The 12,469-nt window shown below is 52.7% G+C and overlaps 1 protein-coding gene across 1 annotated transcript in view; it reads left to right on the plus strand.

The window, feature by feature from the left end:
- RYR1 (ryanodine receptor 1) overlaps positions 1–12,469 on the plus strand; it is a 122,005-nt gene that overhangs the window by 53,980 nt on the left and 55,556 nt on the right. Inside the window, exons 44-60 of the mRNA XM_049787473.1 lie at positions 484–578; positions 3,320–3,455; positions 3,671–3,857; positions 3,957–4,065; positions 4,368–4,488; positions 4,569–4,738; positions 7,443–7,663; positions 7,761–7,851; positions 8,953–9,093; positions 9,434–9,597; positions 9,702–9,780; positions 9,989–10,078; positions 10,669–10,809; positions 11,102–11,176; positions 11,275–11,350; positions 11,483–11,606; positions 12,102–12,217. Coding sequence (XP_049643430.1) covers positions 484–578; positions 3,320–3,455; positions 3,671–3,857; positions 3,957–4,065; positions 4,368–4,488; positions 4,569–4,738; positions 7,443–7,663; positions 7,761–7,851; positions 8,953–9,093; positions 9,434–9,597; positions 9,702–9,780; positions 9,989–10,078; positions 10,669–10,809; positions 11,102–11,176; positions 11,275–11,350; positions 11,483–11,606; positions 12,102–12,217 — 2,136 coding nt within the window. The remainder of the gene's footprint in view (positions 1–483; positions 579–3,319; positions 3,456–3,670; positions 3,858–3,956; positions 4,066–4,367; positions 4,489–4,568; positions 4,739–7,442; positions 7,664–7,760; positions 7,852–8,952; positions 9,094–9,433; positions 9,598–9,701; positions 9,781–9,988; positions 10,079–10,668; positions 10,810–11,101; positions 11,177–11,274; positions 11,351–11,482; positions 11,607–12,101; positions 12,218–12,469) is intronic.

Here is a 12,469-nt window from a genome sequence, read left to right on the forward strand (position 1 = left end):
GCCTAGGATGGGAAAAGCCAGACCAGGACAGTCATCTCCCCAGCTAAGAAAAGAGGTAGTTGGAGGGCCAGAGTGATAACACAGTGGGGCAGGGCATTTGCCTTATGTGCAGCCGACCCAATTTCAAACCCAGGCATCCCATAGGGTTTTCTGAGCTTGCCAGGAGTGTTTTCTGAGCACAGAGCCAGGAGCCTGAGCACTGTCCAAAAACCATAATAAAAGGGGGGCATAGTTAGGCCAGAGCGATAGTATAATGTGTAGACGGTGCTTGCCTTGCACACAGCCAAACCATGTTCAATCCCTGGTATCCCAAATGGTCTCCCAAACACCACTAGACTTAATTCCTGAGTGCAGAGCCAGGTAACCCCTGGATATCACTGACTATGCCTCCAAAATAGAAGAAAAGGAAAAGGGGTTGTCAAAGAAGGCTTCCTAGCAGAGGTGAGTCCAGCAGAAGTGAGGAGTGGCTTCTTGCTCCCACAGGCATGCAGGGCTCCACACCCCTGGATGTGGCGGCCGCGTCTGTCATCGACAACAATGAGCTGGCCTTGGCCTTGCAGGAGCACGACCTGGAGAAGGTATGCGGTAGGAGCCTGGCTCTTAACTGGGGTGCCTGAGTGTCCACTGGTTGGGAACCTCATGCGGAGGTTGGGGGGGGTGTTTGGATGATGCAGGGGGTTTGTTTGTGCGGGAGAACTGGCCCCAGGGGAGAGGATTGAGTGCAAACCTACATTTCCCTCTCCCAAGACCCCCCCTTTCCATGTCACCTCTGTGTCACCTCTGCCCTTTTCTCTCCCTTTTGTGGGAGCAGGCTCTGGAGCTCAGCCGCCTACTGCTTTTCTGGGTGGCATGGGACAGATAAAGTGACTTCTGTTCTCCAATCACAACATCTGTGTAATATGTCCCTGTGATAGGTCAATGGGTGGATTGGAGCTAGAGAAGTAGAGGCGTTTGTATACAGCTGACCTGATGCAAATCCCCGACACTCTATAGAGTCCCCTGAGCACAGAGCCAGGAGTAAGCCCTGAGCACAAGCTCAGGAGTAAGCATCACTAGATGTGGCTCAAAAAAAAAAAATCCAAAGCCTAATAAATCTCCGTAGAGCTACATTTTCCATGCGTCATCTTATATGTTATATGCTTCTAGAATTCTCTGAGGGCTGAATGGGTCACAGTGAACGCATTTGAACAGTAAATGAGTGCACCTTGCTTCGCTTGCATACGTGATCCCTAGGTTTGATCCAAGTGCATATTTGCATGGCGGAGCCCCAATCTCTTCCCTGCCCAGCGTTGCAAGGTCCCTTGAGCACCAGGAGAGTAACCCACAAAGAGCAGGTTGGGAGTAGCCTCCGTCTAGTACCACAAGATGGCGCCCTAACCCCAAAAGAGGAAAAAGACTAGATGGGCTCAGTAAAGCCACTAGGATCCATTCATGTAATTTTTTAAATAACTTTATTTAAACACCATGGTGTAAAAGGTTGTTCATAATACATTTTTTTTTGGTTTTTGGGTCACACCTTGCAGCACTCAGGGGTCACTCCTGGCTCCACACTCAGGGATGCCAGGATTTGAACCACCATCCTTCTGCATGCAAGGCAAATGCCCTACCTCCATGCTATCTCTCCGGCCCCCAAACACCCTTCTTTCTTTTTCTTTTTTGGTTTCTGGGTCACACCTGGAGGCACTCAATGGTTACTCCTGACTCTATACTCAGAAATCACTCCTGGCAGGCTCAGAGGACTATATGGGATGTCGGGAATTGAACCACCTTTCATCCTGGGTTGGCTGCGTGCAAGACAAATGCCCTACCACTGTTCTATCTCTCCAACCCCCAACACCCTTCTTTAATGATTACTGAGCAGCTACTGTGTGTCAGGACAGCTAGGGGAGGGTGGTGTAGAGGGGCACCCATCCTTATAGAACTTATGTCCTGTTTGGGAGGATGGTGAACAGTGTAGATGAGCAGGAAACAGGCACTAAGGAGGGAAACCAAGAGTGGGATTGGTGAGTGCTGAGAAAACTTTCCAGAGAAAAGTGGTTTAGTATGAAAGGGTTGGAGAGATAGTACAGTGCTTGCCTTGTATGCTGTTGACCCAGGTTTGATCCTCAGCCTTCCTGAGCACTGTCAAGTGTGATTCTTTTTTTTGTGTGTGTGTGTGTATGTGTGTGTGTGGTTTTTGGGTCACACCCGGCAGTGCTCAGGGGTTATTCCTGGCTCCAGGCTCAGAAATTGCTCCTGGCAGGCATGGGGGACCATATGGGGCACTGGGATTCGAACCGATGACCTCCTGCATGAAAGGCAAATGCCTTACCTCCATGCTATCTCTCCGGCCCCTCAAGTGTGATTCTTTTTTTTTTTCCTTTTTTTTTTAAGATTCATGGTCTTTATTTATTATTATTATTATTATTATTATTATTATTATTATTTTTGGTTTTTGGGCCACACCCGGCGATGCTCAGGGGTTACTCCTGGCTGTCTGCTCAGAAATAGCTCCTGGCAGGCACGGGGGACCATATGGGACACCGGGATTCGAACCAACCACCTTAGGTCCTGGATCGGCTGCTTGCAAGGCAAACGCCGCTGTGCTATCTCTCCAGGCCCTCAAGTGTGATTTCTTAAGTGCAGTGCTGGGAGTAATTCCTGAGCATTGCTGTGTGAGGTCCCCCAAATAAAACAAAATTTTAAAAATAGTGTGTGTGTGTGTGTGTGAGAGAGAGAGAGAGAGAGAGAGAGAGAGAGAGAGAGAGAGAGGGGAGAGAGAGAGAGAGAGAGAGAGAGAGAGAGAGAGAGAGAGAGAGAGAGAGAGAGAGAGAGAGAGAGAGAGAGAGAGAGAGAGAGAGAGAGAGGCCAGAATGATACCACAGCGATAGGGCGTATGCCTTGCACGTAGCCTACCGGGACAGACCTGGGTTCTGTCTCATATGGTCCTCTAAGCCTGCCAGGAGCGATTTCTGAGCACAGACCCAGGAGTAGCCAGCCCAAGCGCCACCAGTGTGTGTCCCCACCCACAAAAAAAATGTGGTGTTCAAGTCAGTCTCCTTACAAGCACGAGAGACTCAGGGGAGAGCCGCCGAGGATGGTGGGACCTAGAGCCTGCGATGTGTGCACAGACACCCGAGTGGGTACAGAGTGAGAGAAGGCTGGGTGGGACCTAGTGAGGGCAGATCATGGGGGGCTGTGGGAGATTCTGAGCAGCCCACTGGTATCTGCAATGTCCGGATGACTGTGAGGGAGTTCAGGGGGGATTCTTGTTTTCCCAGGGGTGGGGCAAGACAGAACTGTGGATCTGGCTGACCCCTCTGCCCGACCCCCCCCCCAGGTGGTGTCCTACTTGGCAGGCTGTGGCCTCCAAAGCTGCCCCATGCTCCTGGCCAAAGGGTACCCGGACATCGGCTGGAACCCCTGCGGTGGGGAGCATTACCTGGATTTCCTACGCTTCGCTGTCTTTGTCAACGGTGAGGCTTTCGGGGGTCCAGGGGTTTGGGGGTCCTGGGCCAGAGTCTCCCCAGGGTGTGGTCTACATCCCGAGCTCCAGCTGGTCAGGCAAGTGCTTCCAAACGGGGCTGTCGGCTATGGGGGTGAGGGGGACCTGGCATGGCCCTATGAGGCCCTCTTTGGGTGCAGGCCCCTCTGGGTGCTCACCTGGAGCCCTGTCCGCACACGCAACCAGGTGAGAGCGTGGAGGAAAACGCCAACGTGGTGGTGCGGCTGCTCATCCGCAAGCCTGAGTGCTTCGGGCCTGCACTTCGTGGGGAGGGCGGCTCCGGGCTGCTGGCCGCGGTGGAGGAGGCCATCCGCATCTCCGAGGACCCCGCACGCGACGGCCCAGGGGTGCGCAGGGACCGGCGGCGCGACCAGTGAGTGCCCGGCCTGCCCTCCGCGGCCCCCCACCCACCGATCCCCAACCTTCCTCCCCATCCACCACCTGCCTTGCCTTCTCCTCTCCTCCCTCGCAGCTTCGGGGAGGAGCACCCCGAGGAAAACCGGGTGCACCTGGGTCATGCCATCATGTCCTTCTATGCTGCCTTGATCGACCTGCTGGGGCGTTGTGCACCTGAGATGCATGTGAGCGCCCGCATTTGCCGTGCATGCAGAAGGCTGGTGGTTCGAATCCCAGCGTCCCATAAGGTCCCCCGAGCCTGCTAGGAGTGATTTCTGAGTGTAGAGCCAGGAGTAACCCCTGAGCGCTGCTGGGTGTGACCCCCCCAAAAAAAATAAACCTCCCCAAAAAAGATTGCCCTGAAGCAGACTGTGGAGGCTGGCTTGGGAAGTCTAGTGGTTCTGTTCCCACTGCCAGTACCAAGAGGGTGCAGAAAAGACCCAAAGTGGGCACAGAGCCCCCATGTCATGTACCCTCTTCTCTCCAGCTGATTCAAACTGGCAAGGGCGAGGCCCTGCGGATCCGTGCTATTCTGCGCTCTCTCGTACCCCTGGATGACCTCGTGGGCATCATCAGCCTCCCCTTGCAGATCCCCACTCTGGGCAAAGGTGTGGAGAGGGTGCCCCGGGCGGGAGGGGAGTCCCTCGGGCCCCCCCCCAACACCTTATTCTGCCCTGCCTGTCTGCAGACGGGGCCCTGGTCCAGCCCAAGATGTCAGCCTCCTTTGTGCCTGACCACAAGGCGTCCATGGTACTGTTCCTGGACCGTGTGTACGGCATCGAGAACCAGGACTTCCTGCTGCATGTGCTGGATGTAGGCTTCTTGCCGGACATGCGTGCAGCAGCCTCGCTGGACACGGTGAGCAATGAGCCTGCTAGGGCCCTGCAACCGGGGATGGGTGAGGGAGCTCAGGGGAAGAGTCCCATTCTGCTCTGAAGTTGCTTCTGTACATACTATTCCCACACATACAACGCCACACATGTCGGCTCAGCTGGAGAACACCACAGGGATTAAGGCCCTTGCATGCTGCTGATCAGAAATGGAACTATGTAGTCCCTTGGATACGGCCTGATGCAGTCACCGGTTGTGACCCCTGAAATTTCCTGCAATTTCCCGGGCATCTTCAGACTCTGCCATTCAAATACTGGCCAAATCAGTTGTCTGTAAATGGCCAGGAAGATTCCCTAGGCCTCCTGAGCAATGCTTGGGAGCCCCCCACATCCATCAATAGACAGCAAATGTCTGTACATGTGTAATTTCCCATTTACCATGAGACTTCAAAGTGGTCTTGAACAATGAAATCAGTTCTAAAAACTGTCCCTCAGATTGGTGAAATAATGCATGGGACAAGAAGGTTAAAACCATGGATGACGCACCCATCAGGGTTTCGTCCCTGCCACCCTACCACCTCCTGAGCACTTCCCGAGAGATCCCTGAGCACCACCTAGTGGGCCCTAGCAGTCTGTGGCACTGCCTAGATACCCTCGAATCTAGGAACCAGCCATGGCTCTGTGGTCAGTGAGTGCAGTGTGATGGATGAAATATGGGGCTTGGGATTGGCCAGATGTGCCCGAAAATCCTGGTTTTTTTCCTTTTCTTTTTTTTTCTTTTTTTAAATTATCTTTATTTGAACACCGTGATTACAAATATAATTGTAGTTATATGATTGCAGTCATGTAAAGAACACCCCCCTTCACCAGTGCAGGATTCCCACCACCAATTTCCAGATCTACCTACTCCCCACCCCACCCACACCTGTACAGGCTTTCTTTTTCCCTCATTCATTCACATTGTTATGCTAGTTTTCAGTGTAATTATTTCTCTAACTGCACTTATTACTCTATGTGGTGAGCTTCATGTCATTAGCTGCACCTACATGGGAGGATGGGGGGAAGTAAGGGTTGGGACTGAGGCAGTAAAATATTAGAAATGAGGTTTGTAGGGCAGTATCAAGGTCACAATACAAGATGGATATTATGGATATATAGAATATATGCATACAATACTATCAATATGAAAACAAGGAGAAAAAATTTCCACTGACTGTCCCAACATAAACCAGTGCTAGAACGGCCCGCCCTCCTCCCAGAGCGCATTCCCATTAGTGTAGGGAGAGATAGCGGGAAAGCTTGTTGACCCCTATAGAGTCTACCTAGACCGGTGCCCAGGGAAGGACTGAAGTCCAGGGGAGAAAACCAGCTCTTGTCAGGTATAGGGTTTTTCTTTTTCTTTTAAATCATAAACAGTGATGCTTAGGGGTTACTCCCTGGCTCTGCACTCAGGAATTCTGCCTGGCAGTGCTCAGGTGACCATATGGGGTGCCCAGGATCAAATCAAGGCCAGCCACATCCAAGGCAAGCACCTGCTTTACTATCTCTCCAGTCAAGTTCTTGTAATTTTCTTTTTTGTTTTGTTTGGGGGCCCCACACAATGATGCTCAGGGATTACTTCTGACTCTGAATCCAGGAATTGTCCTGGCAGGCTTAGGGGACCATATGGGATGCAGGATATAGAATACAGGTTGAGCTCATGCAAGGCAAGCTCTCTCCCTGCTATGCTGGTACTCCAGTCCCAGGTTCTTGCATTTCTATGGCTCTGATCCAGAAAACTCCATTCAGTCTTGACTTTCTAATATAAAAAGAGATGGAGATCAGCCACTATCTCATATGCTCATTGACAAGGAACAAGTCCTGGCATCTAATTCCCACTCCTGTTGGTGATTGTTACATATAGTTTTTGTTTTTTTTTTGTTTTTTGTTTTGGGTCACATCGTGCATCGCTCAGGAGTCACTCCTGGCTCTACACTCAGAAATCGTTCCTGGCAGCCTCGGGGAACGAACCATATGGGATGCTGGGATTCAAACCACCGACCTTCTGCATGGAAGGCAAATGCCTTACCTCCATGCTCTCTCTCCGGTCCCACCTGTTGGTGATTGTTATCAAAATGATTTAAAATGCCTTTTAGAGGGCCAGAATGATAGTACAGGGGTGGACCAGGGATGGACCCAGGATCGAACCCGGTGGTGTTCAGGAGTTACTCCTGGTTCTGCACTCAGAAATCGCTCCTGGCAGGCTCAGGGGACCAGTCCCCCCCTCCCCCCAAAAAAAGACTTTTTAGGGACTGGAGTGGAGGCACAAACGGTAGTGCATTGCCTTGCACGCGTTAACCTCGGATGGACCGAAGTTCAATCCCCCAGCGTCCCATATGGTCCCTCAAGCCAGGAGCGATTTCTGAGCACATAGCCAGGAGTAACTCCTGAGTGTCACTGGGTGTGGCCCAAAAACCAAAAAAAAAATTTTTTTTTTAGCTAGTACAGGATTAAGGTGCTTGCCTTGTAGGTGGGTGACCCTGGTTCAATCCCAGCACTGCGTGTAATTTCTTCAAGCCCAACCAGGGACGACCCTTGAACACAAAAGTCCTGAGAACCACTCCATATATAAAAACAAAGTAAACTAAAGATAATACACTAGAAATTGTTGGGGGCATTTGCCCTGGTGTGGTGGCAACTCGGGAGCATCCAGAGGTCCTGAGCACCCCACCACCCCATTCTCCATACCCCAGGCCACCTTCAGCACCACGGAGATGGCGCTGGCACTAAACCGCTACCTGTGTCTGGCCGTGCTGCCACTCATCACCAAGTGTGCGCCGCTCTTCGCGGGCACCGAGCACCGAGCCATCATGGTGGACTCCATGCTGCACACCGTGTATCGCCTGTCCCGTGGCCGCTCACTCACCAAGGCGCAGCGCGATGTCATCGAGGACTGTCTCATGGCACTCTGCAGGTGGGGTACCACCTGGGAGGGGCATTGTGGCCCATGGGCAGGGGCAAATTCCCCTGCCTGAAATCCCACCACCCTGGCATTGTGCTTGTGCCCGCAGGTACATCCGCCCATCCATGTTGCAGCATCTGCTCCGGCGTCTGGTGTTCGATGTGCCCATCTTGAATGAGTTTGCCAAGATGCCACTCAAGGTTAGCCAGACCCCACCTCCATCGTGTTTTGCATGCTCATTTGCATGCCCGGCGTCTTGGGGGGCTGGTCCAGGGGAGTATGTTATGGGAGGCCCCAACCATAGCTTGGTTGACTGTATCCACAATTCAGAGGACCAGCCAATAGGGTAGTGTTCTCCTAGAAACCTCTTTAGCATGCTCATTTGCATACCAGGATTCCACAACTGACGCTCCCTCATTGGTATTTTATTGGCCTGTCAGAGCCAGCACCAAATGATCATACACTTGCATAGGCCACAGGGCTTTTCCTAATTAGCTCTGCTCCTTCCAAGCCTGGAAATGCCAGTCTCCTGCTGTTTCAAACGACCGCTTGTATTTGTATAAACAGTCCCACAGCTAGTCTGAATATTTGCTCAGTCTCTCCTATTATTTTTTCATTTACATGCTAATTTGCCCGAGGAGAAACCTCCCACACAGCTATCTTGGCTGAGTCTCTGTTTCAAATTGGCATTTTGAATGGTGGAGGCCCTTTTTCCCAGTGACCATTCTTCATCTGCCTGGTGTGCTTACTGTTTGCCTGTTTGGCATGGTGATCCATACCGCTAGGAGCACTCTGGCCATATGCCCAATTTGCACGATTCTCCCCAGGGATTAATGATATAGCATGCTGGGCCAGACAGTGAGGGCCCACGCCTTACATGGGGCTGACCTGGGCTCAATTCGCAGCATCCCAAACGATTCTTCCAAACACTGCCAGGAGTAATTCCTGACTCCAGAGCCAGGAGTAGCTCTTGAGCACCACTGAGTGTAGTCCAAAAATAAACTCCAACCAAATAATAATAACATAGCATGCTGTTTTGGGTAAAGCCACACCAGACCAATCCAGTATTGAATTTAATGTTCATCTTGACTCTAAATTAGAATGCTAAAATTGCAAAATAAAAGGTCTGTATTCACTCCCCAGAATGGCCAGGCCTTTATTAGCATATCATTTACATAATCATGCCTCCTCTGTCATTAAAAGCTTGGCAGCTTCAGGATCCCAGGAAGTCTATTTGTCTTCTCATTGCTTGTACTCAGGCCCTCATTTTTGTGTCCCCCCCTCCCCCTGCTCCCATTCAGCTCCTCACCAACCACTATGAGAGATGCTGGAAGTATTACTGTCTCCCCACTGGCTGGGCCAGCTTCGGGGTCACCTCGGAGGAAGAGCTGCATCTCACACGGAAACTCTTTTGGGGCATCTTTGACTCACTGGCCCACAAGGTCTGGTGGGCCTGAAGGGACTCCTGAAAAAAGTTAGGGACCCTGAATCAAAACCCAACTTTTGAGAGTTCCAGGGGGTGGCAGTTGTGCAGGTTGGGGCCTGGGGACTCTGAATGAGTTTCTGCTTGGGATGTGCTAGGAGAGGGTTTGGGGGTATGGAAAGGGGTAATATGGTTGCATACTGGGCATCTAAGTAGATCTGAGGTTTAGGTCTTTAGGGAAAGAGAATATGATGCCTATTTGGGGGCTTGGGGGGGAAGTTGATGGTTAATTTGGAGGCCTCAGGGCTCTGGGATTTGCCAGGACCTGCAGTGACGCCTCTGCCCCCTGACACCTCCAGAAATATGACGCAGAGCTGTATCGCATCGCCATGCCCTGTCTCTGTGCCATCGCTGGGGCCCTGCCCCCTGACTATGTGGATGCCTCGTATTCCTCCAAGGCTGAAAAGAAGGCCACGGTGGACGCAGAGGGCAACTTCGATCCTCGGCCAGTGGAGACCCTCAAGTGAGTCTTGGGGACCAGAGGACATAGGGGTGGAGGGCTGGGAGGGAGGGGAGGATGGGGGGCTGCAACATTTGGGGATTGAGCTCACTTTTCTGTCCCCAAAGCGTGATCATCCCTGAGAAGCTGGACTCCTTCATTAACAAGTACTCCGAGTACACGCATGAGAAGTGGGCCTTTGACAAGGTGGGGCAGATTCCCTTCCCTGAACTGCACCCTAAACCCCATCCCTGCCTTAGCACCCAACTTACCCCCAGAGGCTCCCAGGGCCTCATGGGCCTTCTATTGCTCAGGATGCCCCTCTACACCCTCAAGACTGCCATCTGTCCCCTGTCCTCCCCCCACCCCTCAGTTTTGGGTGGCACTGCTGCCACTGTCCCTTCTCCACCTCCAGATTCAGAACAGCTGGTCCTACGGGGAGAACATAGACGAGGAGCTGAAGACACACCCCATGCTGAGACCCTACAAGACCTTCTCAGAGAAGGTGACCCAGACTCGGGGCCCCAAGTGGGAGGGGACCCATAAGCGAACTCCCACATTGTAGAGTTCATGGAATAAGGGGCTGGAAAGGTAGTTCAAAATGCAAAGCACATCTTTTGCTCATTGGAGGCCCAGGTTTGATTCCCTGCACAGCCTGGTGCCCAGAAAATGGGTAAGAGTGACTCCTTGAACAAGGCTGGATATGGCCCCCCAAACCATATAATTTTAAGATGGAGTTAAATAACATCACTGGCTTGGATCTAACTGAATCTGCTCCCCTACCCATGACCTTGTCCTTCCCTCCAACTCAGTGGCCTTCCCCCAGACCCCAGACTCCCCAAGTTTCTTCTGGCAACAAGTGGGACTGGGTTTGATGCCTTCATCGTAACCTTCTCTGAGTCTCCTTTGTAAAATGGAATCACGAGAGACAGCATGGGTGGCGCTATCACAATGCAGGGAAGAGACCTGAATTCCAGTCTCATTTGGTTCCCTACCTAGCCACTTGGCCTCAGCCACCCCTTTCCTAGAAGACAAGAAGCTTCACTGCCCTGTCACCTTCCATTCCACTAAGGCCCTTTTCTCCTTTTCACCCAGGACAAAGAGATTTACCGCTGGCCCATCAAGGAGTCCTTGAAGGCCATGATTGCCTGGGAATGGACGGTAGAGAAGGCCCGGGAGGGTGAGGAAGAGAAAACGGAGAAGAAGAAAACTCGAAAGATTTCCCAAAGCGCTCAGGTGGAGGCAGGGGTCACTGTGGTGATTGGTTGTAATTGGGGGGTGGGACCAAGAGAGGGCGAGAGGCGGGGTCCGGGCAGGAGTTGGGGATGCTGGAAGTAGAATGCAGGAGACAGATGTCTGAAGACAGGCAGCTTGGAGGCATCTGCAGGGGTAGAGGAGGACAGCTCTTAAAGAGGGGTGCAAAGGAAAGATCTGTAGCTTGGATAAGCGTGTATGTGGGGTAATCTGGATTGGGGCTTGGTTATCCTGCTAGTCCACCAAGCTCCCCATTCCTCCCTTGTCTTGCCAGACCTATGACCCCCGAGAAGGCTACAACCCCCAGCCCCCCGATCTCAGCGGAGTCACCCTGTCCCGGGAGCTGCAGGTGAGACCTCCCTTACCCCATTCTAACACTGGGGCACCGTGTCTGGGATGGAATGAAACCCTCCAAACATGTCCCTCAATTTTCTCTGTGCATCTCAGGCCATGGCAGAGCAGCTAGCGGAAAATTACCACAACACATGGGGTCGCAAGAAGAAGCAGGAGCTGGAGGCCAAGGGTGAGGGCTACTATCCCCTCTCAGTCTGTCATCGCACAAGCCCACAAGGGCAGACACCACTTCAGGGGGTGTCCCAGCTCCATTCCCAACCCATCCCAGGTCCCCTAATTCCTGATATTTCATTGAACCCAGGTGGTGGGACCCACCCCCTACTGGTCCCCTACGACACGCTCACGGCCAAGGAGAAGGCACGAGATCGAGAGAAGGCCCAGGAGCTGCTCAAGTTTCTGCAAATGAATGGCTTCGCGGTCACCAGGCAAGCAGGCTGGTCCCTGCCTGGGGATGGGGATCGAACCTAGGAAGCAAAAGCAGGGTAGCTAGAGAGGGGAGGAGACCAAGAGGGGCGGGACTAGGAGTAGGGGTGTGGTCAATAAGGGGAGGATACTTTGAGGGGCGGGGCCAGGGAGGAAAGGGACCAATAGATGTAGGCCTAGAGGGTCGGAGGCGGGGCCAGAGAGGGGAGAAGACCAAGGAGTCGGGCCTGGGGTCAGGGGGCAGAGCCAGAGAAGGAAGCCACACCTCATAGGGGAGGAGTAAGGGAGGCGTTTAATCCTGGGACGGGGTCAGACATGAAGTGGCAGAGTGGAGGGGCCTTGTCCAAGGAAGGGGATCCTTAGATCCTCAAAGATCCTGTAATGAGGCAGAAGCTGGTGGAGGCCCGACCTGAGGAAGCAGAGGCAGAGCTGGAGCCAAGCAGGGAAGGGCAGGCCCAGTGTGAGCTCATGACCTCCCTCTGCTGTTTCTTCTGCAGAGGCCTGAAGGACATGGAACTGGACACGTCCTCCATTGAGAAACGCTTCGCCTTCGGCTTCCTGCAGCAGCTGCTGCGCTGGATGGACATTTCCCAGGAGTTTATTGCCCATCTGGGTACGGAAGGGGTCCCATCCCCATCCTTCCCTTCTGCAGACCAGGCCTTTCCTCTCCCCTGCTTCCTCCCCTCATCTGATATTTGTGTCTGACTCAACTATGGGACCTCAGGAGGGAGACACGAAGATTTTGTCTTCTTGCAGCTTTAGCAAATCTCCGAATCTCAGTGGGAGGAGGAGGTCTTTGCTGAATGTGCCCCCCCCCCCAATAACAACAAAAAATCAGAATAGGGGCTCCAATTGCCCTTCCAAC

The sequence above is a fragment of the Suncus etruscus genome, chromosome 14 (genome assembly GCF_024139225.1).
Source record: "Suncus etruscus isolate mSunEtr1 chromosome 14, mSunEtr1.pri.cur, whole genome shotgun sequence".
NCBI classification, from domain to species: domain Eukaryota; kingdom Metazoa; phylum Chordata; class Mammalia; order Eulipotyphla; family Soricidae; genus Suncus; species Suncus etruscus.